Here is a 25,099-nt window from a genome sequence, read left to right as displayed (position 1 = left end):
CTAATTAACTACTGTCTATATACACCATCCTAATTAACTACTGTCTATACACACCATCCTAATTAACTACTGTCTATATACACCATCCTATATAACTACTGTCTATACCTTCTATACACACCATCCTAATTAACTACTGTCTATACACACCATCCTAATTAACTTATGTCTATACACACCATCCTATTTAACTACTGTCTATACACACCATCCTAATTAACTACTGTCTATATACACCATCCTAATTAACTACTGTCTATACACACCATCCTAATTAACTACTGTCTATATACACCATCCTATATAACTACTGTCTATACCTTCTATACACACCATCCTAATTAACTACTGTCTATACACACCATCCTAATTAACTTCGGTCTATACACACCATCCTAATTAACTACTGTCTATACACACCATCCTAATTAACTACTGTCTATACACACCATCCTAATTAACTACTGTCTATACACACCATCCTGTATAACTACTTTCTATACACACCATCCTAATTAACTACTGTCTATACACACCATCCTAATTAACTACTGTCTATACACACCATCCTATATAACTACTGTCTATACAAATCATTCTTAATAGCTACTGTCTATACACACCATCCTATATAACTACTGTCTATACACACCATCCTATATAACTACTGTCTATACACACCATCCCATATAACTACTGTCTATGCACACCATCCTATGTAACTACTGTCTATACTGTCAATACACACCATCCTATAAACCTACTGTCTATACACATCATTCTTAATAACTACTGTCTATACACACCATCCTAAATAACTGCTGTTTATACACACCATCCTATATAACTACTGTCTATACTGTCTATATACACCCTCCTACATAACTACTGTCTATACACACCATCCTATATAACTACTGTCTATACTGTCTATACACACCATCCTATTATAACTACTGTCTATACTGTCTATACACACCATCCTATATAACTACTGTCTATACACACCATCCTATTATAACTACTGTCTATACACACCATCCTATATAACTACTGTCTCTACACACCATCCTATATAACTACTGTCTCTACACACCATCCTATATAACTACTGTCTATACACACCATCCTATATAACTACTGTCTATACTGTCTATACACACCATCCTATTATAACTACTGTCTATACTGTCTATACACACCATCCTATATAACTACTGTCTATACTGTCTATACACACCATTCTATATATAACTACTGTCTATACACACTATCCTATATAACTAATGTCTATACACACCATCCTATATAACTACTGTCTATACTGTCTATACACACCATTCTATATATAACTACTGTCTATACACACTATCCTATATAACTACTGTCTATACACACCATCCTATATAACTACTGTCTATACACACCATCCTATATAACTACTGTCTATACACACCATCCTATATAACTATTGTCTATACTGTCTATACACACCATCCTATATAACTACTGTCTATACTGTCTATACACAACATCCTATATAACTACTGTCTACACACCATCCTATATAACTACTGTCTATACTGTCTATACACACCATCCTATATAACTACTGTCTATACTGTATATACACACAATCCTATATAACTACTGTCTATACACACCATCCTAATTTAACTACTGTCTATACACACCATCCTAAATTAACTACTGTCTATACACACCATCCTAATTAACTACTGTCTTTATACACCATCCTATATAACTACTGTCTATACACACCATCCTAATTAACTACTGTCTATATACACCATCCTAATTAACTACTGTCTATACACACCATCCTAATTAACTACTGTCTATACACACCATCCTAATTAACTACTGTATATACACCATCCTATATAACTACTGTCTATACCTTCTGTACACACCATCCTAATTAACTACTGTCTATACACACCATCCTAATTAACTACTGTCTATACACACCATCCTAATTAACTACTGTCTATACACACCATCCTAATTAACTACTGTCTATATACACCATCCTATATAACTACTGTCTATACCTTCTATACACACCATCCTAATTAACTACTGTCTATACACACCATCCTAATTAACTTCTGTCTATACACACCATCCTATTTAACTACTGTCTATACACACCATCCTAATTAACTACTGTCTATATACACCATCCTAATTAACTATTGTCTATACACACCGTCCTAATTAACTACTGTCTATATACACCATCCTATATAACTACTGTCTATACCTTCTATACACACCATCCTAATTAACTACTGTCTATACACACCATCCTATATAACTACTGTCTCTACACACCATCCTATATAACTACTGTCTCTACACACCATCCTATATAACTACTGTCTATACACACCATCCTATATAACTACTGTCTATACTGTCTATACACACCATCCTATTATAACTACTGTCTATACTGTCTATACACACCATCCTATATAACTACTGTCTATACTGTCTATACACACCATTCTATATATAACTACTGTCTATACACACTATCCTATATAACTAATGTCTATACACACCATCCTATATAACTACTGTCTATACTGTCTATACACACCATTCTATATATAACTACTGTCTATACACACTATCCTATATAACTACTGTCTATACACACCATCCTATATAACTACTGTCTATACACACCATCCTATATAACTACTGTCTATACACACCATCCTATATAACTATTGTCTATACTGTCTATACACACCATCCTATATAACTACTGTCTATACTGTCTATACACACCATCCTATATAACTACTGTCTACACACCATCCTATATAACTACTGTCTATACTGTCTATACACACCATCCTATATAACTACTGTCTATACTGTATATACACACCACCCTATATAACTACTGTCTATACACACCATCCTAATTTAACTACTGTCTATACACACCATCCTAAATTAACTACTGTCTATACACACCATCCTAATTAACTACTGTCTATATACACCATCCTATATAACTACTGTCTATACACACCATCCTAATTAACTACTGTCTATATACACCATCCTAATTAACTACTGTCTATACACACCATCCTAATTAACTACTGTCTATACACACCATCCTAATTAACTACTGTCTATACACACCATCCTAATTAACTACTGTATATACACCATCCTATATAACTACTGTCTATACCTTCTATACACACCATCCTAATTAACTACTGTCTATACACACCATCCTAATTAACTAATGTCTATACACACCATCCTAATTAACTACTGTCTATACACACCATCCTAATTAACTACTGTCTATATACACCATCCTATATAACTACTGTCTATACCTTCTATACACACCATCCTAATTAACTACTGTCTATACACACCATCCTAATTAACTTCTGTCTATACACACCATCCTAATTAACTACTATCTATACACACCATCCTATATAATTACTGTCTATACACACCATCCTAATTAACTACTGTCTATACACACCATCCTGTATAACTACTGTCTATACACACCATCCTAATTAACTACCGTCTATACACACCATCCTAATTAACTACCGTCTATACACACCATCCTAATTAACTACCGTCTATACACACCATCCTAATTAACTACCGTCTATACACACCATCCTAATTAACTACCGTCTATACACACCTTCCTATATAACTACTGTCTATACACATCATTCTTAATAGCTACTGTCTATACACACCATCCTATATAACTACTGTCTATACACACCATCCTATATAACTACTGTCTATACACACCATCCCATATAACTACTGTCTATACACACCATCCTATATAACTACTGTCTATACTGTCAATACACACCATCCTATAAACCTACTGTGTATACACATCATTCTTAATAACTACTGTCTATACACACCATCCTAATTAACTACTGTCTATACACACCATCCTATATAACTACTGTCTATTAACACCATACTAAATAACTGCTGTTTATACACACCATCCTATATAACTACTGTCTATACTGTCTATATACACCCTCCTACATAACTACTGTCTATACACACCATCCTATATAACTACTGTCTATACTGTCAATACACACCATCCTATATACCTACTGTCTATACACATCATTCTTAATAACTACTGTCTATACACACCATCCTATATAACTACTGTCTATACACACCATCCTAATTAACTACTGTATATACACCATCCTATATAACTACTGTCAATACCTTCTATACACACCATCCTAATTAACTACTGTCTATACACACCATCCTAATTAACTTCTGTCTATACACACCATCCTAATTAACCTCTTTCTATATACACCATCCTATATAACTACTGTCCATACACACCATCCTAATTAACTACTGTCTATACACACCATCCTAATTAACTACTGTCTATACACACCATCCCAATTAACTACTGTCTATATACACCATCCTAATTAACTACTGTCTATACACACCATCCTAATTAACTACTGTCTATATACACCATCCTATATAACTACTGTCTATACCTTCTATACACACCATCCTAATTAACTACTGTCTATACACACCATCCTAATTAACTTATGTCTATACACACCATCCTATTTAACTACTGTCTATACACACCATCCTAATTAACTACTGTCTATATACACCATCCTAATTAACTACTGTCTATACACACCATCCTAATTAACTACTGTCTATATACACCATCCTATATAACTACTGTCTATACCTTCTATACACACCATCCTAATTAACTACTGTCTATACACACCATCCTAATTAACTTCGGTCTATACACACCATCCTAATTAACTACTGTCTATACACACCATCCTAATTAACTACTGTCTATACACACCATCCTAATTAACTACTGTCTATACACACCATCCTGTATAACTACTGTCTATACACACCATCCTAATTAACTACTGTCTATACACACCATCCTAATTAACTACTGTCTATACACACCATCCTATATAACTACTGTCTATACAAATCATTCTTAATAGCTACTGTCTATACACACCATCCTTTATAACTACTGTCTATACACACCATCCTATATAACTACTGTCTATACACACCATCCCATATAACTACTGTCTATACACACCATCCTATATAACTACTGTCTATACTGTCAATACACACCATCCTATAAACCTACTGTCTATACACATCATTCTTAATAACTACTGTCTATACACACCATCCTAAATAACTGCTGTTTATACACACCATCCTATATAACTACTGTCTATACTGTCTATATACACCCTCCTACATAACTACTGTCTATACACACCATCCTATATAACTACTGTCTATACTGTCTATACACACCATCCTATTATAACTACTGTCTATACTGTCTATACACACCATCCTATATAACTACTGTCTATACACACCATCCTAATTAACTACTGTCTATACACACCATCCTAATTAACTTCTGTCTATACACACCATCCTATTTAACTACTGTCTATACACACCATCCTAATTAACTACTGTCTATATACACCATCCTAATTAACTATTGTCTATACACACCGTCCTAATTGACTACTGTCTATATACACCATCCTATATAACTACTGTCTATACCTTCTATACACACCATCCTAATTAACTACTGTCTATACACACCATCCTATATAACTACTGTCTCTACACACCATCCTATATAACTACTGTCTCTACACACCATCCTATATAACTACTGTCTATACACACCATCCTATATAACTACTGTCTATACTGTCTATACACACCATCCTATTATAACTACTGTCTTTACTGTCTATACACACCATCCTATATAACTACTGTCTATACTGTCTATACACACCATTCTATATATAACTACTGTCTATACACACTATCCTATATAACTAATGTCTATACACACCATCCTATATAACTACTGTCTATACTGTATACACACCATTCTAAATATAACTACTGTCTATACACACTATCCTATATAACTACTGTCTATACACACCATCCTATATAACTACTGTCTATACACACCATCCTATATAACTACTGTCTATACACACCATCCTATATAACTACTGTCTATACACACCATCCTATATAACTACTGTCTATACACACCATCCTATATAACTACTGTCTATACTGTCTATACACACCATCCTATATTACTACTGTCTATACTGTCTATACACACAATCCTATATAACTACTGTCTATACACACCATCCTATATAACTACTGTCTATACACACCATCCTGTATAACTACTATCTATACACACCATCCTGTATAACTACTATCTATACTGTCAATACACACCATCCTATATAACTACTGTCTATACACACCATGCTATATAGCTAATGTCTATACACACCATGCTATATAACTACTGTCTATACTGTATACACACCATTCTAAATATAACTACTGTCTATACACACTATCCTATATAACTACTGTCTATACACACCATCCTATTATAACTACTGTCTATACACACCATCCTATATAACTACTGTCTATACACACCATCCTATATAACTACTGTCTATACACACCATGCTATATAACTACTGCCTATACTGTATACACACCATTCTAAATATAACTACTGTCTATACACACTATCCTATATAACTACTGTCTATACACACCATCCTATTATAACTACTGTCTATACACACCATCCTATATAACTACTGTCTATACACACTATCCTATATAAATACTGTCTATACACACCATCCTATTATAACTACTGTCTATACTGTCTATACACACCATCCTATATAACTACTGTCTATACTGTTTATACACACCATTCTATATATAACTACTGTCTATACACACTATCCTATATAACTACTGTCTATACACACCATCCTATATAACTACTGTCTATACTGTCTATACACACCATTCTATATATAACTACTGTCTATACACACTATCCTATATAACTACTGTCTATGCACACCATCCTATATAACTACTGTCTATACACACCATCCTATATAACTACTGTCTATACACACCATCCTATATAACTACTGTCTATACTGTCTATACACACCATCCTATATAACTACTGTCTATACACACCATCCTCTATAACTACTGTCTATACTGTCTATACACACCATCCTCTATAACTACTGTCTATACTGTCTATACACACCATCCTATATAACTACTGTCTATACACACCATCCTCTATAACTACTGTCTATACTGTCTATACACAACATCCTATATAACTACTGTCTATACACACCATCCTGTATAACTACTGTCTATACACACAATCCTATATAACTACTGTCTATACACACCATCCTATTTAACTACTGTCTATACTGTCTATACACACCATCCTATATAACTACTGTCTATACACACTATCCTATATAACTACTGTCTATACACACCATCCTATATAACTACTGTCTATACTGTCTATACACACCATTCTATATAACTACTGTCTATACTGTCTATACACACCATCCTATATAACTACTGTCTATACGCACCATCCTATATAACTACTGTCTATACACACCATCCTATATAACTACTGTCTATACACACCATCCTATATAACTACTGTCTATACACACCATCCTATATAACTACTGCCTATACTGTCTATACACACCATCCTATATAACTACTGTCTATACACACCATCCTTAATAACTACTGTCTATACACACCATCCTTAATAACTACTGTCTACACACCATCCTATATAACTACTGTCTATACACACCATCCTATATAACTACTGTCTATACACACCATCCTATATAACTACTGTCTATACACACCATCCTATATAACTACTGTCTATACACACCATCCTATATAACTACTGTCTATACACACCATGCTATATAACTACTGTCTATGCACGCCATCCTATATAACTACTGTCTATACACACCATCCTATATAACTACTGCCTATACTGTCTATACACACCATCCTATATAACTACTGTCTATACACACCATCCTTAATAACTACTGTCTATACACACCATCTTATATAACTACTGTCTATACACACCATCCTATATAACTACTGTCTATACACACCATCCTATATAACTACTGTCTACACACCATCCTATATAACTACTGTCTATACACACCATCCTATATAACTACTGTCTATACACACCATCTTATATAACTAATGTCTATACACACCATCCTATATAACTACTGTCTATACACCTGTCTGTTTCCTTTCCTGTTCTCATCACCCCTCAGTTTCCTTTCCTTTTCTCATCACCTGTCTGTTTCCTTTCCTTTTCTCATCATCCCTCTTCTCCTCATCTCATCATCCCTCTCCTCCTTCCCTGTTCTCATCACCTCTCTGTTTCCTTTCCTTTTCTCATCACCCCTCTGTTTCCTTTCCTTTTCTCATCACCCCTCTGTTTCCTTTCATGTTATCATCATCCCTCTGTTTCCTTTCCTTTTCTCATCACCTGTCTGTTTCCTTTCCCTTTCTCATCATCCCTCCTCTCCCCATCTCATCATCCCTCTGTTTCCTTTCCTTTTCTCATCACCCCTCTGTTTCCTTTCATGTTATCATCATCCCTCTGTTTCCTTTCCTGTTCTCATCACCTGTCTGTTTCCTTTCCTTTTCTCATCACCCTCAGTTTCCTTTCCTTTTCTCATTATCCCTGTCCTCCTCTCCTGTTCTCATCACCCCACTGTTTCCTTTCCTGTTCTCATCATCCCTCCTCTCTTCATCTCATCACCTCTCTGTTGTGTTTGCAGCTGTTCTGGGAGAAGCGTTTGAAAGGCCTGAGTGCGTCAGACATAACAGAAGTGGTCCTCAGGAGCATGGAGCTTCCCAAGGGTTTAACAAGTAGGAGCCCTGCCTGTCGTCTCTCTGATTATGTCTCTGATGTTAATAATAGGCAGTTGTATATAACCATATTATCTTACAATTAGAAATGGTGTTTGATCTGTTATTAGTTATCTCTAATCAAATACACTGTCCTGTGAGATGGAGAACATGGAAGTAAAAACAATGAGGTATGTGAGTCTGTCTGACCAGAAGGGGTTGATGGGACTATGGTTATGTTCCTGACCGTGTTCCTGTGGCCGTGTTGTCCTCTACCAGGTTTGGGTCCAGACACGTCAGACGAGACACTCCTATCGGCTATCTCCAGCGCCCTCCACATGAGCTCCTCCCCCATCACGGGCCAGACGACCTCGGCTGTAGAGAAGAACCCGGCTATCTGGCTCAACACGTCGCAGCCCCTGTGTAAGGCCTTCATAGTCACCGATCAGGACATCCGGTAAGGCGCGTCTCTGTGAGTCTGTTTGTGTCACCGAACCAGGATACACCGTAAAATGTGAGTGTGAGAGAGACTGACTGACTCTCACACACACACACACACACACACACACACACACACACACACACACACACACACACACACACACACACACACAGCAGGTAGATGTGATGTATGTCAAGTACTTCCTTCCCAGGCAGTACTATTTCCCAGGTAGTACTATTTCCCAGGTAGTACTATTTCCCAGGCAGTACTATTTCCCAGGCAGTACTATTTCCCAGGTAGTACTATTACCAGGCAGTACTATTTCCCAGGCAGTACTATTACCAGGCAGTACTATTTCCCAGGCAGTACTATTTCCCAGGCAGTACTATTTCCCAGGTAGTACTATTTCCCAGGTAGTACTATTTCCCATTTCTACTATGGACCAGTATTGCTATGTTTCTCACCATGTGTCCATACATAACTGTGTACTAGAGGTCTTCATGTGTCCAGAAAGTTGGACCGGTTCCAAAATGAACCAAACAGACCCGAGGACCGTCAGACCCGTTCTGAAATGACCCAAACAGACCCGAAGAGCGTCAGACCCGTTCTGAAATGACCCAAACAGACCCGAAGAGCGTCAGACCCGTTCTGAAATTAACCAAACAGACCCGAGGACCGTCAGACCCGTTCTGAAATGACCCAAACAGACACAAGGACCATCAGACCCGTTCTGAAATGAACCAAACAGACCCGAGGACAGTCAGACGCGTTCTGAAATTAACCAAACAGACCCGAGGACCATCAGACCCGTTCTGAAATGACCCAAACAGACCCGAGGACCGTCAGACCCATTCTGAAATGACCCAAACAGACCCGAGGACCGTCAGACCCGTTCTGAAATGAACCAAACAGACCCGAAGAGCGTCAGACCCGTTCTGAAATGAACCAAACAGACCCGAGGACCGTCAGACGCGTTCTGAAATGACCCAATCAGACCCGAGGACCGTCAGACGCGTTCTGAAATGACCCAAACAGACCCGAGGACCGTCAGACCCGTTCTGAAATGACCCAAACAGACACAAGGACCGTGGTCTCTCTGCTGTTTCCTGAGGTCCACCATCAGCTCCTTGGTTGACGTTGATGTTGAGGGAAGGTTATTTTCCTGCCACCACTCCTCCAGGACCCTCACCTCCTCCTCCAGGGCCCTCACCTCCTCCTCCAGGGCCCTCACCTCCTCCTCCAGGGCCCTCACCTCCTCCTCCAGGGCCCTCACCTCCTCCTCCAGGGCCCTCACCTCCTCCTCCAGGGCCCTCACCTCCTCCTCCAGGGCCCTCACCTCCTCCTCCAGGACCCTCACCTCCTCCTCCAGGGCCGTCACCTCCTCCTCCAGGGCCCTCACCTCCTCCTCCAGGGCCCTCACCTCCTCCTCCAGGACCCTCACCTCCTCCTCCAGGGCCCTCACCTCCTCCCTGTAGACTGTCTCGTCATTGTTGGTAATCCGGCCTACTACTGTTGTGCCGTCTGCAAACTTGATGATTGGGTTGGAAGCGTGCATGTCCACGCCGTCATGGTTGAACATGGTGCACAAGAGAGGGCTGAGAACGCACCCTTGTGGGGCCCCTGTGTTGAGGATCAGCGAAGTGGAGGTGTTGTTTCCTACCTTCACTACCTGGGGGCGGCCCGTCAGGAAGTCCAGGACCCAGTTGCAGAGGGAGGGTTTCAGACCCAGGGCCCCGAGCTTAATGGACTTGGAGAGTACTATGGTGTTGAATGTCGAGCTGTAGTCAATGTAAGTATTGTAAGTATGTCATAATGTAAGAAATAACAGACAAAAAAAGAAAATACTGCAACCTTTAGGAGCTAGAAGCAGAGGAAGCAGAGTTGTCATGTCTGTCGGTGCCATCTTGCTCAAGTCATTGTTTGTAGGGAAAATACAAACATTATATTGTGGTATTAAATTACATCACAATATATAACAAAGTATAAAAACTGACCCATCACGCCGTACAAAAAAAGGGCTCGCAATTTCAACCAATCGCTGCACATTTACCACATAATATGGTTGAATCAAGCCACATGTCAACAAACTTCCCTTGCCAGCACAAATGTGGACAAAATCATTTTGTCACGCAAAATGTAAGAATTCCAGTAGCATAACGAAGCATTTTTGCCACACTAAAACCTCGCATTTTTGGTGCGCAAATTTCACAAACAATCCCCACAAAATCCTGGAGGGACTGTTTGACCTGCAGTGAGCTGTGATATTGTCGTGTAGCTAATCAAAATACGTGTCTGTTTGCTATCTAACTAAGGTAGCTATCTAAGTTAGCTAGATAAGTTAGCTAGTTAGCTATCTAAGTTAGCTAGTTAGCTATCTAAGTTAGCTAGTTAGCTATCTAAGTTAGCTAGTTAGCTATCTAAGTTAGCTAGTTAGCTATCTAAGTTAGCTAGTTAGCTATCTAAGTTAGCTAGTTAGCTATCTAAGTTAGCTAGCTCAACAACTAACATTACCGGTAGCCATATCTTTGACAAAATATTTACAATCGGAGATCTTTTGTAACTTGTTAGCAAACACGTGTAACATCAGCAACTGTACATAATTTTACCAGCTAGCTTTGCAATATAATAATGAGGGTTGACATTGGTATGACCGTGGATTCATTTCAATCTCACTAAATTATTGGCATGACGCAAGATATAGGATTCCAAACAGATGTAAACGACAACAAGTTAGCTAGCTATGTTAAACTTTACAAACGCTGAGCACAAACAATAATACATCAATTTACTGTTGTAAATCTCTAAAACTGAAGCTGGTGTTACTATAACAAATATTTGCCAAAGCATGCCGGATAGACATGGTTCTAACTAGATACTGTCTACCTACCTAGGCACATTGGTACAGTCTGGTCAAAGTGCAAAGGTTGAAGGTTATGCCATATTTCTTTCTATTAGGCTAGATATTGTTGTAAATGTAATCTATGTGCGCCCTCCAACCCTGTTCCTGGAGAGCTAGGTAGGTTTTCACTCCAACCGTGTTCCTAGAGTGATACCATCCTGTAGGTTTTCACTCCAACCCTGTTCCTAGAGTGATACCATCCTGTAGGTTTTCACTCCAACCCTGTTCCTAGAGTGATACCATCCTGTAGGTTTTCACTCCAACCCTGTTCCTAGAGTGATACCATCCTGTAGGGTTTCACCCCAACCCTGTTCCTAGAGAGATACCATCCTGTAGGTTTTCACTCCAACCGTGTTCCTGGAGAGCTACTGTCCTGTTGGTTTTCACTCACAGAACATGGTTGGAGACCCCTATTCTATTGTATATGGTCTTATGCTGAGCCGCAATGGCTATGTTTACACAGGCAGCCCCATTCTGATCCTTTTTTCACCAATTGGTTTTAATCACATCAGATCTTTTTCAGAACCGATCTGATTGGTTAAAAGACCAATAAGTGAAAAATAAGAATAATTGTGCTATCTGTGTAAATGCAGGTATAGTCCTTTATCCAGCTTCAAGACACTGGTAATGGTGTTCAGCATGGTGGCCTGGGGAAGCCAAGACTCTTTGTGCTTATGGCGATGGGCTTGTCCTGTCTGTGGTGAACAACCAGCTTGATAAGACTCTGCCGAAAGTGGTGTAGGGCTTCTTTACCCACCAACTGTTTGCTGCACATCTCCTGGAAAGACATGGTTGAAGGTGTTAGCATTTTACACTTTTTGTGTTGTGGGTCGGAAATATGCCTTTGTTGGTAAAGGTGTCAACAGAATGGGACCGGCTAGCGTATTGTTTAGGGACAATGAGGGGACATGGCCCCTCAATCGCTCTCATAAACCACAATACATTTACTGACTAAGCACAACCATACCCCCCCCCCCTCGTCCTCGTCCTCATCTCAAAGTACTGTCTGTAAACCTCCCCCAGCCCATTGACTGACAGATCATTGTTATCAATAGTAGAAGGGGATGTTTGTAGACAGATTGCTAGCCAGTTGAAACTGTCTAAGAACCAACTAACCAACCATAGGTGATTTATACGCATTCATAACACAAACAGAGTGAGTTAGCTATTTCGACAATTCTAATTTTATAATAAAGTGTTTCCAGACAAGGGTAGAAGAGATGGTTACCAAATTGAGATACCAAATCAGAATAACATTAGCTAGTTTACGTTGGCTAACATCAGTCAAAGATGGAATGAACCAACATGTTCACTCTGCTGAAGGTAGCTAACGTTACCAGCCTAGCAGTGACTACCATGGCAGAAGCTACATTGTTTGACAGTGTGTATACCAAGCGATAGCTCTATATGATTTAACTGATGTCTTTCAGAGTTAAATATAGGACTGTAAAGTTAGCTTGCTAGCTTTAACCTCTCCAGGGTATGTGGGACGCACATCCCACCTGGCCAACATCCAGTGAGATTGCAGAGCGCCAAATTCAAATGCAGAAATACTCATTATAAAAATTCAGAAAACATACAACAATTTTACATAGGTTTAAAGATTAACTTCTTGTGAATCCAACCATGGTGTCAGATTTCAAAAATGCTTTACGGCGAAAGCGTACCTTACGATTATTTGAGAACATAGCCCAGCAGACAAATTATTACAAACAGTAACCATTTCCCTATAGACCCCATGTGTTCCCTATAGACCCCCTGTGTTCCCTATAGACCCCCTGTGTTCCCTATAGACCCCCTGTGTTCCCTATAGATCCCCCGTGTTCCCTATAGACCCCCTGTGCTCCCTATAGATCCCCTGTGTTCCCTATAGACCCCCTGTGCTCCCTATAGACCCCCTGTGCTCCCTATAGACCCCCTGTGCTCCCTATAGATCCCGTGTTCCCTATAGACCCCATGTGCTCCCTATAGATCCCATGTGCTCCCTATAGATCCCATGTGCTCCCTATAGACCCCCTGTGTTCCCTATAGATCCACTGTGTTCCCTATAGATCCACTGTGTTCCCTATAGACCCCCTGTGTTCCCTATAGATCCCCTGTGTTCCCTATAGACCCCCTGTGCTCCCTATAGATCCCCTGTGTTCCCTATAGACCCCCTGTGCTCCCTATAGATCCCCTGTGTTCCCTATAGACCCCATGTGCTCCCTATAGATCCAATGTGCTCCCTATAGATCCCCTGTGTTCCCTATAGATCCACTGTGTTCCCCATAGACCCCCTGTGTTCCCTATAGATCCCCTGTGTTCCCTATAGACCCCATGTGTTCCCTATAGACCCCCCTGTGTTCCCTATAGATCCCCCGTGTTCCCTATAGATCCCCCCGTGTTCCCTATAGACCCCCCGTGTTCCCTATAGATCCCCCGTGTTCCCTATAGATCCCCTGTGTTCCCTATAGACCCCCTGTGTTCCCTATAGACCCCCCGTGTTCCCTATAGACCCCCTGTGTTCCCTATAGACCCCCGTGTTCCCTATAGATCCCCTGTGTTCCCTATAGATCCCCTGTGTTCCCTATAGACCCCCTGTGTTCCCTATAGACCCCCCTTGTTCCCTATAGATCCCCTGTGTTCCCTATAGACCCCTGTGCTCCCTATAGATCCCCTGTGTTCCCTATAGACCCCCTGTGCTCCCTATAGATCCCCTGTGTTCCCTATAGATCCCCTGTGTTCCCTATAGACCCCATGTGCTCCCTATAGATCCCATGTGCTCCCTATAGATCCCCTGTGTTCCCTATAGATCCACTGTGTTCCCCATAGACCCCCTGTGTTCCCTATAGATCCCCTGTGTTCCCTATAGACCCCATGTGTTCCCTATAGACCCCCCTGTGTTCCCTATAGATCCCCCTGTGTTCCCTATAGATCCCCTGTGTTCCCTATAGATCCCCTGTGTTCCCTATAGATCCCCTGTGTTCCCTATAGACCCCCCGTGTTCCCTATAGACCCCCCGTGTTCCCTATAGACCCCCCGTGTTACCTATAGATCCCCTGTGTTCCCTTTAGGTCCCCCCGTGTTCCCTATAGATCCCCTGTGTTCCTTATAGATCCCCTGTGTTCCCTATAGACCCCCTGTGTTCCCTTTAGACCCCCTGTGTTCCGTATAGATCCCCTGTGTTCCCTATAGACCCCTTGTGTTCCCTATAGACCCCCTGTGTTCCCTATAGACCCCCCGTGTTCCCTATAGATCCCCCGTGTTCCCTATAGACCCCCTGTGCTCCCTATAGATCCCCTGTGTTCCCTATAGACCCCCTGTGCTCCCTATAGATCCCGTGTTCCCTATAGACCCCATGTGCTCCCTATAGATCCCATGTGCTCCCTATAGACCCCCTGTGTTCCCTATAGACCCCCGTGTTCCTTATAGATCCACTGTGTTCCCTATAGACCCCATGTGTTCCCTATAGATCCCCTTTGTTCCCTATAGACCCCCTGTGCTCCCTATAGATCCCGTGTTCCCTATAGACCCCATGTGCTCCCTATAGATCCCATGTGCTCCCTATAGATCCCATGTGCTCCCTATAGACCCCCGGTGTTCCCTATAGACCCTCGTGTTCCCTATAGATCCACTGTGTTCCCTATAGACCCCCTGTGTTCCCTATAGACCCCCTTTGTTCCCTATAGATCCCCTGTGTTCCCTATAGATCCCCCGTGTTCCCTATAGATCCCCTGTGCTCCCTATAGACCCTCCGTGTTCCCTATAAATCCCATGTGCTCCCTATAGACCCCCCGTGTTCCCTATAGATCCCCTCTGTTCCCTATAGATTCCCGGTGTTCCCTATAGATCCCCCGTGTTCCCTATAGATCCCCCGTGTTCCCTATAGACCCCCTATGTTCCCTATAGACCCCCCCGTTTTCCCTATAGATCCCCTGTGTTCCCTATAGACCCCCTGTGTTCCCTATAGATCCCCTGTGTTCCCTATAGACCCCCCGTGTTCCCTATAGATCCCACGTGTTCCCTATAGACCCCCTGTGCTCCCTATAGATCCCATGTGTTCCCTATAGACCCCCTGTGCTCCCTATAGATCCCGTGTTCCCTATAGACCCCATGTGCTCCCTATAGACCCCATGTGCTCCCTATAGATCCCATGTGCTCCCTATAGATCCCATGTGCTCCCTATAGACCCCCTGTGTTCCCTATAGACCCTCGTGTTCCCTATAGATCCACTGTGTTCCCTAAAGACCCCCTGTGTTCCCTATAGACCCCCTTTGTTCCCTATAGATCCCCTGTGTTCCCTATAGATCCCCCGTGTTCCCTATAGATCCCCTGTGCTCCCTATAGACCCTCCGTGTTTCCTATAAATCCCATGTGCTCCCTATAGACCCCCCGTGTTCCCTATAGATCCCCTCTGTTCCCTATAGATTCCCCGTGTTCCCTATAGATCCTCGTGTTCCCTATAGATCCCCCCCGTGTTCCCTATAGATCCCCCGTGTTCCCTATAGATCCCCTGTGTTCCCTATAGATCCCCCGTGTTCCCTATAGATCCCCCGTGCTCCCTATTGATCCCCCGTGTTCCCTATAGACCCCCTGTGTTCTCTATAGACCCCCCGTGTTCCATATAGATCCCCCGTGTTCCCTATAGACCCCCCGTGTTCCCTATAGACCCCCTGTGTTCCCTATAGACCCCAATGTGTTCCCTATAGACCCCCTGTGTTCCCTATAGATCCCCTGTGCTCCCTATAGATCCAATGTGTTCCCTATAATTCCCCCGTGTTCCCTATAGATCCCCCATGTTCCCTATAGATCCCCCGTGTCCCCTATAGATCCCCCGTGTTCCCTATAGATCCCCCGTGTTCCCTATTGATCCCCCGTGTTCCCTATTGATCCCCCGTGTTCCCTATAGACCCCCCGTGTTCCCTATAGACCCACCGTGCTCCCTATAGATCCCCCGTGTTCCCTATAGATCCCCTGTGTACCCTATAGATCCCCCGTGTTCCCTATAGATCCCCCGTGTTCCCTATAGATCCCCCGTGCTCCCTATTGATCCCCTGTGTTCCCTATAGACCCCCTGTGTTCCCTTTAGACCCCCTGTGTTCCCTATAGATCCCCTGTGTTCCCTATAGACCCCCCGTGTTGCCTATAGATCCCCCGTGTTCCCTATAGACCCCCTGTGCTCCCTATAGATCCCCTGTGTTCCCTATAGACCCCCTGTGCTCCCTATAGATCCCGTGTTCTCTATAGACCCCATGTGCTCCCTATAGATCCCATGTGCTCCCTATAGATCCCATGTGCTCCCAAAGACCCCCTGTGTTCCCTATAGACCCCCGTGTTCCCTATAGACCCCCTGTGTTCCCTATAGATCCCCTGTGTTCCCTATAGACCCCCTGTGCTCCCTATAGATCCCCTGTGTTCCCTATAGACCCCCTGTGCTCCCTATAGATCCCCTGTGCTCCCTATAGATCCACTGTGTTCCCTATAGACCCCCTGTGTTCCCTATAGATCCCTTGTGTTCCCTATAGACCCCCTGTGCTCCCTATAGATCCCCTGTGTTCCCTATAGACCCCCTGTGCTCCCTATAGATCCCCTGTGTTCCCTATAGACCCCCTGTGCTCCCTGTAGATCCCCTGTGCTCCCTATAGATCCACTGTGTTCCCTATAGACCCCCTGTGCTCCCTATAGATCCCCTGTGTTCCCTATAGACCCCCTGTGCTCCCTATAGATCCCCTGTGTTCCCTATAGACCCCATGTGGTCCCTATAGATCCCATGTGCTCCCTATAGATCCCCTGTGTTCCCTATAGATCCCCTGTGTTCCCTATAGATCCCCTGTGCTCCCTATAGATCCCATGTGTTCCCTATAGACCCCCTGTGTTCCCTATAAACCCCCTGTGTTCCCTATAGACCCCCCGTGTTCCCTATAGATCCCCCGTGTTCCCTATAGACCCCCTGTGCTCCCCATAGATCCCCTGTGTTCCCTATAGACCCCCTGTGCTCCCTATAGATCCCGTGTTCTCTATAGACCCCATGTGCTCCCTATAGATCCCATGTGCTCCCTATAGATCCCATGTGCTCCCTATAGACCCCCTGTGTTCCCTATAGACTCCCGTGTTCCCTATAGACCCCCTGTGTTCCCTATAGATCCCCTGTGTTCCCTATAGACCCCCTGTGCTCCCTATAGATCCCCTGTGTTCCCTATAGACCCCCTGTGCTCCCTATAGATCCCCTGTGCTCCCTATAGATCCCCTGTGTTCCCTATAGATCCCCTGTGTTCCCTATAGATCCCCTGTGCTCCCTATAGATCCAATGTGTTCCCTATAATTCCCCTGTGTTCCCTATAGATCCCCCATGTTCCCTATAGATCCCCCGTGTTCCCTATAGATCCCCGTGTTCCCTATAGATCCCCCGTGTTCCCTATTGATCCCCCGTGTTCCCTATTGATCCCCCGTGTTCCCTATAGACCCCCCGTGTTCCCTATAGACCCACCGTGCTCCCTATAGATCCCCCGTGTTCCCTATAGATCCCCTGTGTTCCCTATAGATCCCCCGTGTTCCCTATAGATCCCATGTGCTCCCTATAGATCCCATGTGCTCCCTATAGACCCCCTGTGTTCCCTATAGACCCCCGTGTTCTCTATAGATCCCCTGTGCTCCCTATAGATCCACTGTGTTCCCTGTAGACCCCCTGTGTTCCCTATAGATCCCCTGTGTTCCCTATAGACCCCCTGTGCTCCCTATAGATCCCCTGTGTTCCCTATAGACCCCCTGTGCTCCCTATAGATCCCCTGTGTTCCCTATAGACCCCATGTGGTCCCTATAGATCCCATGTGCTCCCTATAGATCCCCTGTGTTCCCTATAGATCCCCTGTGTTCCCTATAGATCCCCTGTGCTCCCTATAGATCCACTGTGTTCCCTATAGACCCCCCCGTGTTCCCTATAGATCCCCTGTGTTCCCTATAGATCCCCTGTGTTCCCTATAGATCCCCCGTGTTCCCTATAGACCCCCCGTGTTCCCTATAGACCCCCCGTGTCCCCTATAGACCCCCTATGTTCCCTATAGACCCCCCCGTTTTCCCTATAGATCCCCTGTGTTCCCTATAGACCCCCTGTGTTCCCTATAGATCCCCTGTGTTCCCTATAGACCCCCCGTGTTCCCTATAGATCCCACGTGTTCCCTATAGACCCCCTGTGCTCCCTATAGATCCCATGTGTTCCCTATAGACCCCCTGTGCTCCCTATAGATCCCGTGTTCCCTATAGACCCCATGTGCTCCCTATAGACCCCATGTGCTCCCTATAGATCCCATGTGCTCCCTATAGATCCCATGTGCTCCCTATAGACCCCCTGTGTTCCCTATAGACCCTCGTGTTCCCTATAGATCCACTGTGTTCCCTAAAGACCCCCTGTGTTCCCTATAGACCCCCTTTGTTCCCTATAGATCCCCTGTGTTCCCTATAGATCCCCTGTGTTCCCTATAGATCCCCTGTGCTCCCTATAGACCCTCCGTGTTTCCTATAAATCCCATGTGCTCCCTATAGACCCCCCGTGTTCCCTATAGATCCCCTCTGTTCCCTATAGATTCCCCGTGTTCCCTATAGACCCCCCGTGTTCCCTATAGACCCCCCGTGTTCCCTATAGACCCCCTATGTTCCCTATAGACCCCCCCGTTTTCCCTATAGATCCCCTGTGTTCCCTATAGACCCCCTGTGTTCCCTATAGATCCCCTGTGTTCCCTATAGACCCCCCGTGTTCCCTATAGATCCCACGTGTTCCCTATAGACCCCCTGTGCTCCCTATAGATCCCATGTGTTCCCTATAGACCCCCTGTGCTCCCTATAGATCCCGTGTTCCCTATAGACCCCATGTGCTCCCTATAGACCCCATGTGCTCCCTATAGATCCCATGTGCTCCCTATAGATCCCATGTGCTCCCTATAGACCCCCTGTGTTCCCTATAGACCCTCGTGTTCCCTATAGATCCACTGTGTTCCCTAAAGACCCCCGGTGTTCCCTATAGACCCCCTTTGTTCCCTATAGATCCCCTGTGTTCCCTATAGATCCCCCGTGTTCCCTATAGATCCCCTGTGCTCCCTATAGACCCTCCGTGTTTCCTATAAATCCCATGTGCTCCCTATAGACCCCCCGTGTTCCCTATAGATCCCCTCTGTTCCCTATAGATTCCCCGTGTTCCCTATAGATCCTCGTGTTCCCTATAGATCCCCCCCGTGTTCCCTATAGATCCCCCGTGTTCCCTATAGATCCCCTGTGTTCCCTATAGATCCCCCGTGTTCCCTATAGATCCCCCGTGCTCCCTATTGATCCCCCGTGTTCCCTATAGACCCCCTGTGTTCTCTATAGACCCCCCGTGTTCCATATAGATCCCCCGTGTTCCCTATAGACCCCCCGTGTTCCCTATAGACCCCCTGTGTTCCCTATAGACCCCAATGTGTTCCCTATAGACCCCCTGTGTTCCCTATAGATCCCCTGTGCTCCCTATAGATCCAATGTGTTCCCTATAATTCCCCCGTGTTCCCTATAGATCCCCCATGTTCCCTATAGATCCCCCGTGTCCCCTATAGATCCCCCGTGTTCCCTATAGATCCCCCGTGTTCCCTATTGATCCCCCGTGTTCCCTATTGATCCCCCGTGTTCCCTATAGACCCCCCGTGTTCCCTATAGACCCACCGTGCTCCCTATAGATCCCCCGTGTTCCCTATAGATCCCCTGTGTACCCTATAGATCCCCCGTGTTCCCTATAGATCCCCCGTGTTCCCTATAGATCCCCCGTGCTCCCTATTGATCCCCTGTGTTCCCTATAGACCCCCTGTGTTCCCTTTAGACCCCCTGTGTTCCCTATAGATCCCCTGTGTTCCCTATAGACCCCCCGTGTTGCCTATAGATCCCCCGTGTTCCCTATAGACCCCCTGTGCTCCCTATAGATCCCCTGTGTTCCCTATAGACCCCCTGTGCTCCCTATAGATCCCGTGTTCTCTATAGACCCCATGTGCTCCCTATAGATCCCATGTGCTCCCTATAGATCCCATGTGCTCCCAAAGACCCCCTGTGTTCCCTATAGACCCCCGTGTTCCCTATAGACCCCCTGTGTTCCCTATAGATCCCCTGTGTTCCCTATAGACCCCCTGTGCTCCCTATAGATCCCCTGTGTTCCCTATAGACCCCCTGTGCTCCCTATAGATCCCCTGTGCTCCCTATAGATCCACTGTGTTCCCTATAGACCCCCTGTGTTCCCTATAGATCCCTTGTGTTCCCTATAGACCCCCTGTGCTCCCTATAGATCCCCTGTGTTCCCTATAGACCCCCTGTGCTCCCTATAGATCCCCTGTGTTCCCTATAGACCCCCTGTGCTCCCTGTAGATCCCCTGTGCTCCCTATAGATCCACTGTGTTCCCTATAGACCCCCTGTGCTCCCTATAGATCCCCTGTGTTCCCTATAGACCCCCTGTGCTCCCTATAGATCCCCTGTGTTCCCTATAGACCCCATGTGGTCCCTATAGATCCCATGTGCTCCCTATAGATCCCCTGTGTTCCCTATAGATCCCCTGTGTTCCCTATAGATCCCCTGTGCTCCCTATAGATCCCATGTGTTCCCTATAGACCCCCTGTGTTCCCTATAAACCCCCTGTGTTCCCTATAGACCCCCCGTGTTCCCTATAGATCCCCCGTGTTCCCTATAGACCCCCTGTGCTCCCCATAGATCCCCTGTGTTCCCTATAGACCCCCTGTGCTCCCTATAGATCCCGTGTTCTCTATAGACCCCATGTGCTCCCTATAGATCCCATGTGCTCCCTATAGATCCCATGTGCTCCCTATAGACCCCCTGTGTTCCCTATAGACTCCCGTGTTCCCTATAGACCCCCTGTGTTCCCTATAGATCCCCTGTGTTCCCTATAGACCCCCTGTGCTCCCTATAGATCCCCTGTGTTCCCTATAGACCCCCTGTGCTCCCTATAGATCCCCTGTGCTCCCTATAGATCCACTGTGTTCCCTATAGACCCCCTGTGTTCCCTATAGATCCCTTGTGTTCCCTATAGACCCCCTGTGCTCCCTATAGATCCCCTGTGTTCCCTATAGACCCCCTGTGCTCCCTATAGATCCCCTGTGTTCCCTATAGACCCCCTGTGCTCCCTATAGATCCCCTGTGCTCCCTATAGATCCACTGTGTTCCCTATAGACCCCCTGTGCTCCCTATAGATCCCCTGTGTTCCCTATAGACCCCCTGTGCTCCCTATAGATCCCCTGTGTTCCCTATAGACCCCATGTGGTCCCTATAGATCCCATGTGCTCCCTATAGATCCCCTGTGTTCCCTATAGATCCCCTGTGTTCCCTATAGATCCCCTGTGCTCCCTATAGATCCACTGTGTTCCCTATAGACCCCCCCGTGTTCCCTATAGATCCCCCGTGTTCCCTATAGATCCCCCGTGTTCCCTATAGATCCCCCGTGTTCCCTATAGACCCCCCGTGTTCCCTATAGAACACCCGTGTTCCCTAAAGACCCCCCATGTTCCCTATAGACCCCCCGTGTTCCCTATAGATCCCCCGTGTTCCCTTTAGACCCCCTGTGTTCCCTATAGATCCCCTGTGTTCCCTATAGACCCCCCGTGTTCCCTATAGATCCCCCGTGTTCCCTATAGACCCCCTGTGCTCCCTATAGATCCCCTGTGTTCCCTATAGACCCCCTGTGCTCCCTATAGATCCCCTGTGCTCCCTATAGATCCACTGTGTTCCCTATAGACCCCCTGTGTTCCCTATAGATCCCTTGTGTTCCCTATAGACCCCCTGTGCTCCCTATAGATCCCCTGTGTTCCCTATAGACCCCCTGTGCTCCCTATAGATCCCCTGTGTTCCCTATAGACCCCCTGTGCTCCCTATAGATCCCCTGTGCTCCCTATAGATCCACTGTGTTCCCTATAGACCCCCTGTGCTCCCTATAGATCCCCTGTGTTCCCTATAGACCCCCTGTGCTCCCTATAGATCCCCTGTGTTCCCTATAGACCCCATGTGGTCCCTATAGATCCCATGTGCTCCCTATAGATCCCCTGTGTTCCCTATAGATCCCCTGTGTTCCCTATAGATCCCCTGTGCTCCCTATAGATCCACTGTGTTCCCTATAGACCCCCCCGTGTTCCCTATAGATCCCCCGTGTTCCCTATAGATCCCCCGTGTTCCCTATAGATCCCCCGTGTTCCCTATAGACCCCCCGTGTTCCCTATAGAACACCCGTGTTCCCTAAAGACCCCCCATGTTCCCTATAGACCCCCCGTGTTCCCTATAGATCCCCCGTGTTCCCTTTAGACCCCCTGTGTTCCCTATAGATCCCCTGTGTTCCCTATAGACCCCCCGTGTTCCCTATAGATCCCCCGTGTTCCCTATAGACCCCCTGTGCTCCCTATAGATCCCATGTGTTCCCTATAGACCCCCTGTGCTCCCTATACATCCCGTGTTCCCTATAGACCCCATGTGCTCCCTATAGATCCCATGTGCTCCCTATAGACCCCCTGTGTTCCCTATAGACCCTCGTGTTCCCTATAGATCCACTGTGTTCCCTATAGACCCCCTGTGTTCCCTATAGACCCCCTTCGTTCCCTATAGATCCCCTGTGTTCCCTATAGATCCCCCGTGTTCCCTATAGATCCCCTGTGCTCCCTATAGACCCTCCGTGTTCCCTATAAATCCCATGTGCTCCCTATAGACCCCCCGTGTTCCCTATAGATCCCCTCTGTTCCATATAGATTCCCCGTGTTCCCTATAGATCCCCCGTGTTCCCTATAGATCCCCCGTGTTCCCTATAGATCCCCCGTGTTCCCTATAGATCCCCTGTGTTCCCTATAGATCCCCCGTGTTCCCTATAGATCCCCCGTGCTCCCTATTGATCCCCCGTGTTCCCTATAGACCCCCTGTGTTCTCTATAGACCCCCCGTGTTCCATATAGATTCCCCGTGTTCCCTATAGACCCCCCGTGTTCCCTATAGACCCCCTGTGTTCCCTATAGACCCCATGTGTTCCCTATAGACCCCCTGTGTTCCCTATAGATCCCCTGTGCTCCCTATAGATCCAATTTGTTCCCTATAATTCCCCTGTGTTCCCTATAGATCCCCCATATTCCCTATAGATCCCCCGTGTTCCCTATAGATCCCCCGTGTTCCCTATAGATCCCCCGTGTTCCCTATAGATCCCCCGTGTTCCCTATTGATCCCCCGTGTTCCCTATAGACCCCCCGTGTTCCCTATAGACCCACCGTGCTCCCTATAGATCCCCCGTGTTCCCTATAGATCCCCTGTGTTCCCTATAGATCCCCCGTGTTCCCTATAGATCCCCCATGTTCCCTATAGATCCCCCGTGCTCCCTATTGATCCCCTGTGTTCCCCATAGACCCCTGTGTTCTCTATAGACCCCCCATGTTCTCTATAGACCCCTCTGTTCCCTATAGACCCCCCGTGTTCCCTATAGACCCCCCGTGTTCCCTATAGATCCCCTGTGCTCCCTATAGATCCAATGTGTTCCCTATAGATCCCCCGTGTTCCCTATAGATCCCCTGTGTTCCCTATAGATCCCCCGTGTTCCCTATAGACCCCCGTGTTCCCTATAGATCCCCTGTGTTCCCTATAGACCCCCTGTGCTCCCTATAGATCCCCTGTGTTCCCTATAGACCCCCTGTGCTCCCTATAGATCCCCTGTGTTCCCTATAGACCCCATGTGGTCCCTATAGATCCCATGTGCTCCCTATAGATCCCCTGTGTTCCCTATAGATCCCCTGTGTTCCCTATAGATCCCCTGTGCTCCCTATAGATCCACGGTGTTC

The 25,099-nt window shown here is 45.2% G+C and overlaps 1 protein-coding gene across 1 annotated transcript in view; it reads left to right on the top strand.

The window, feature by feature from the left end:
• The window catches only part of LOC139409828 (methyl-CpG-binding domain protein 2-like), a 157,666-nt gene that overhangs the window by 90,328 nt on the left and 42,239 nt on the right, over positions 1-25,099 (top strand). The window contains exons 4-5 of the mRNA XM_071155215.1: positions 8,889-8,979; positions 9,238-9,415. Of these exons, the coding sequence (XP_071011316.1) occupies positions 8,889-8,979; positions 9,238-9,415 (269 nt within the window). The remainder of the gene's footprint in view (positions 1-8,888; positions 8,980-9,237; positions 9,416-25,099) is intronic.

The sequence above is a fragment of the Oncorhynchus clarkii genome, chromosome 5 (assembly GCF_045791955.1).
Source record: "Oncorhynchus clarkii lewisi isolate Uvic-CL-2024 chromosome 5, UVic_Ocla_1.0, whole genome shotgun sequence".
In the NCBI taxonomy this organism is placed as follows: Eukaryota; Metazoa; Chordata; class Actinopteri; order Salmoniformes; family Salmonidae; genus Oncorhynchus; species Oncorhynchus clarkii.
The sequence above is the reverse complement of the archived record's forward strand: the minus strand, read 5'-3'. Positions and strand labels throughout refer to the sequence as shown.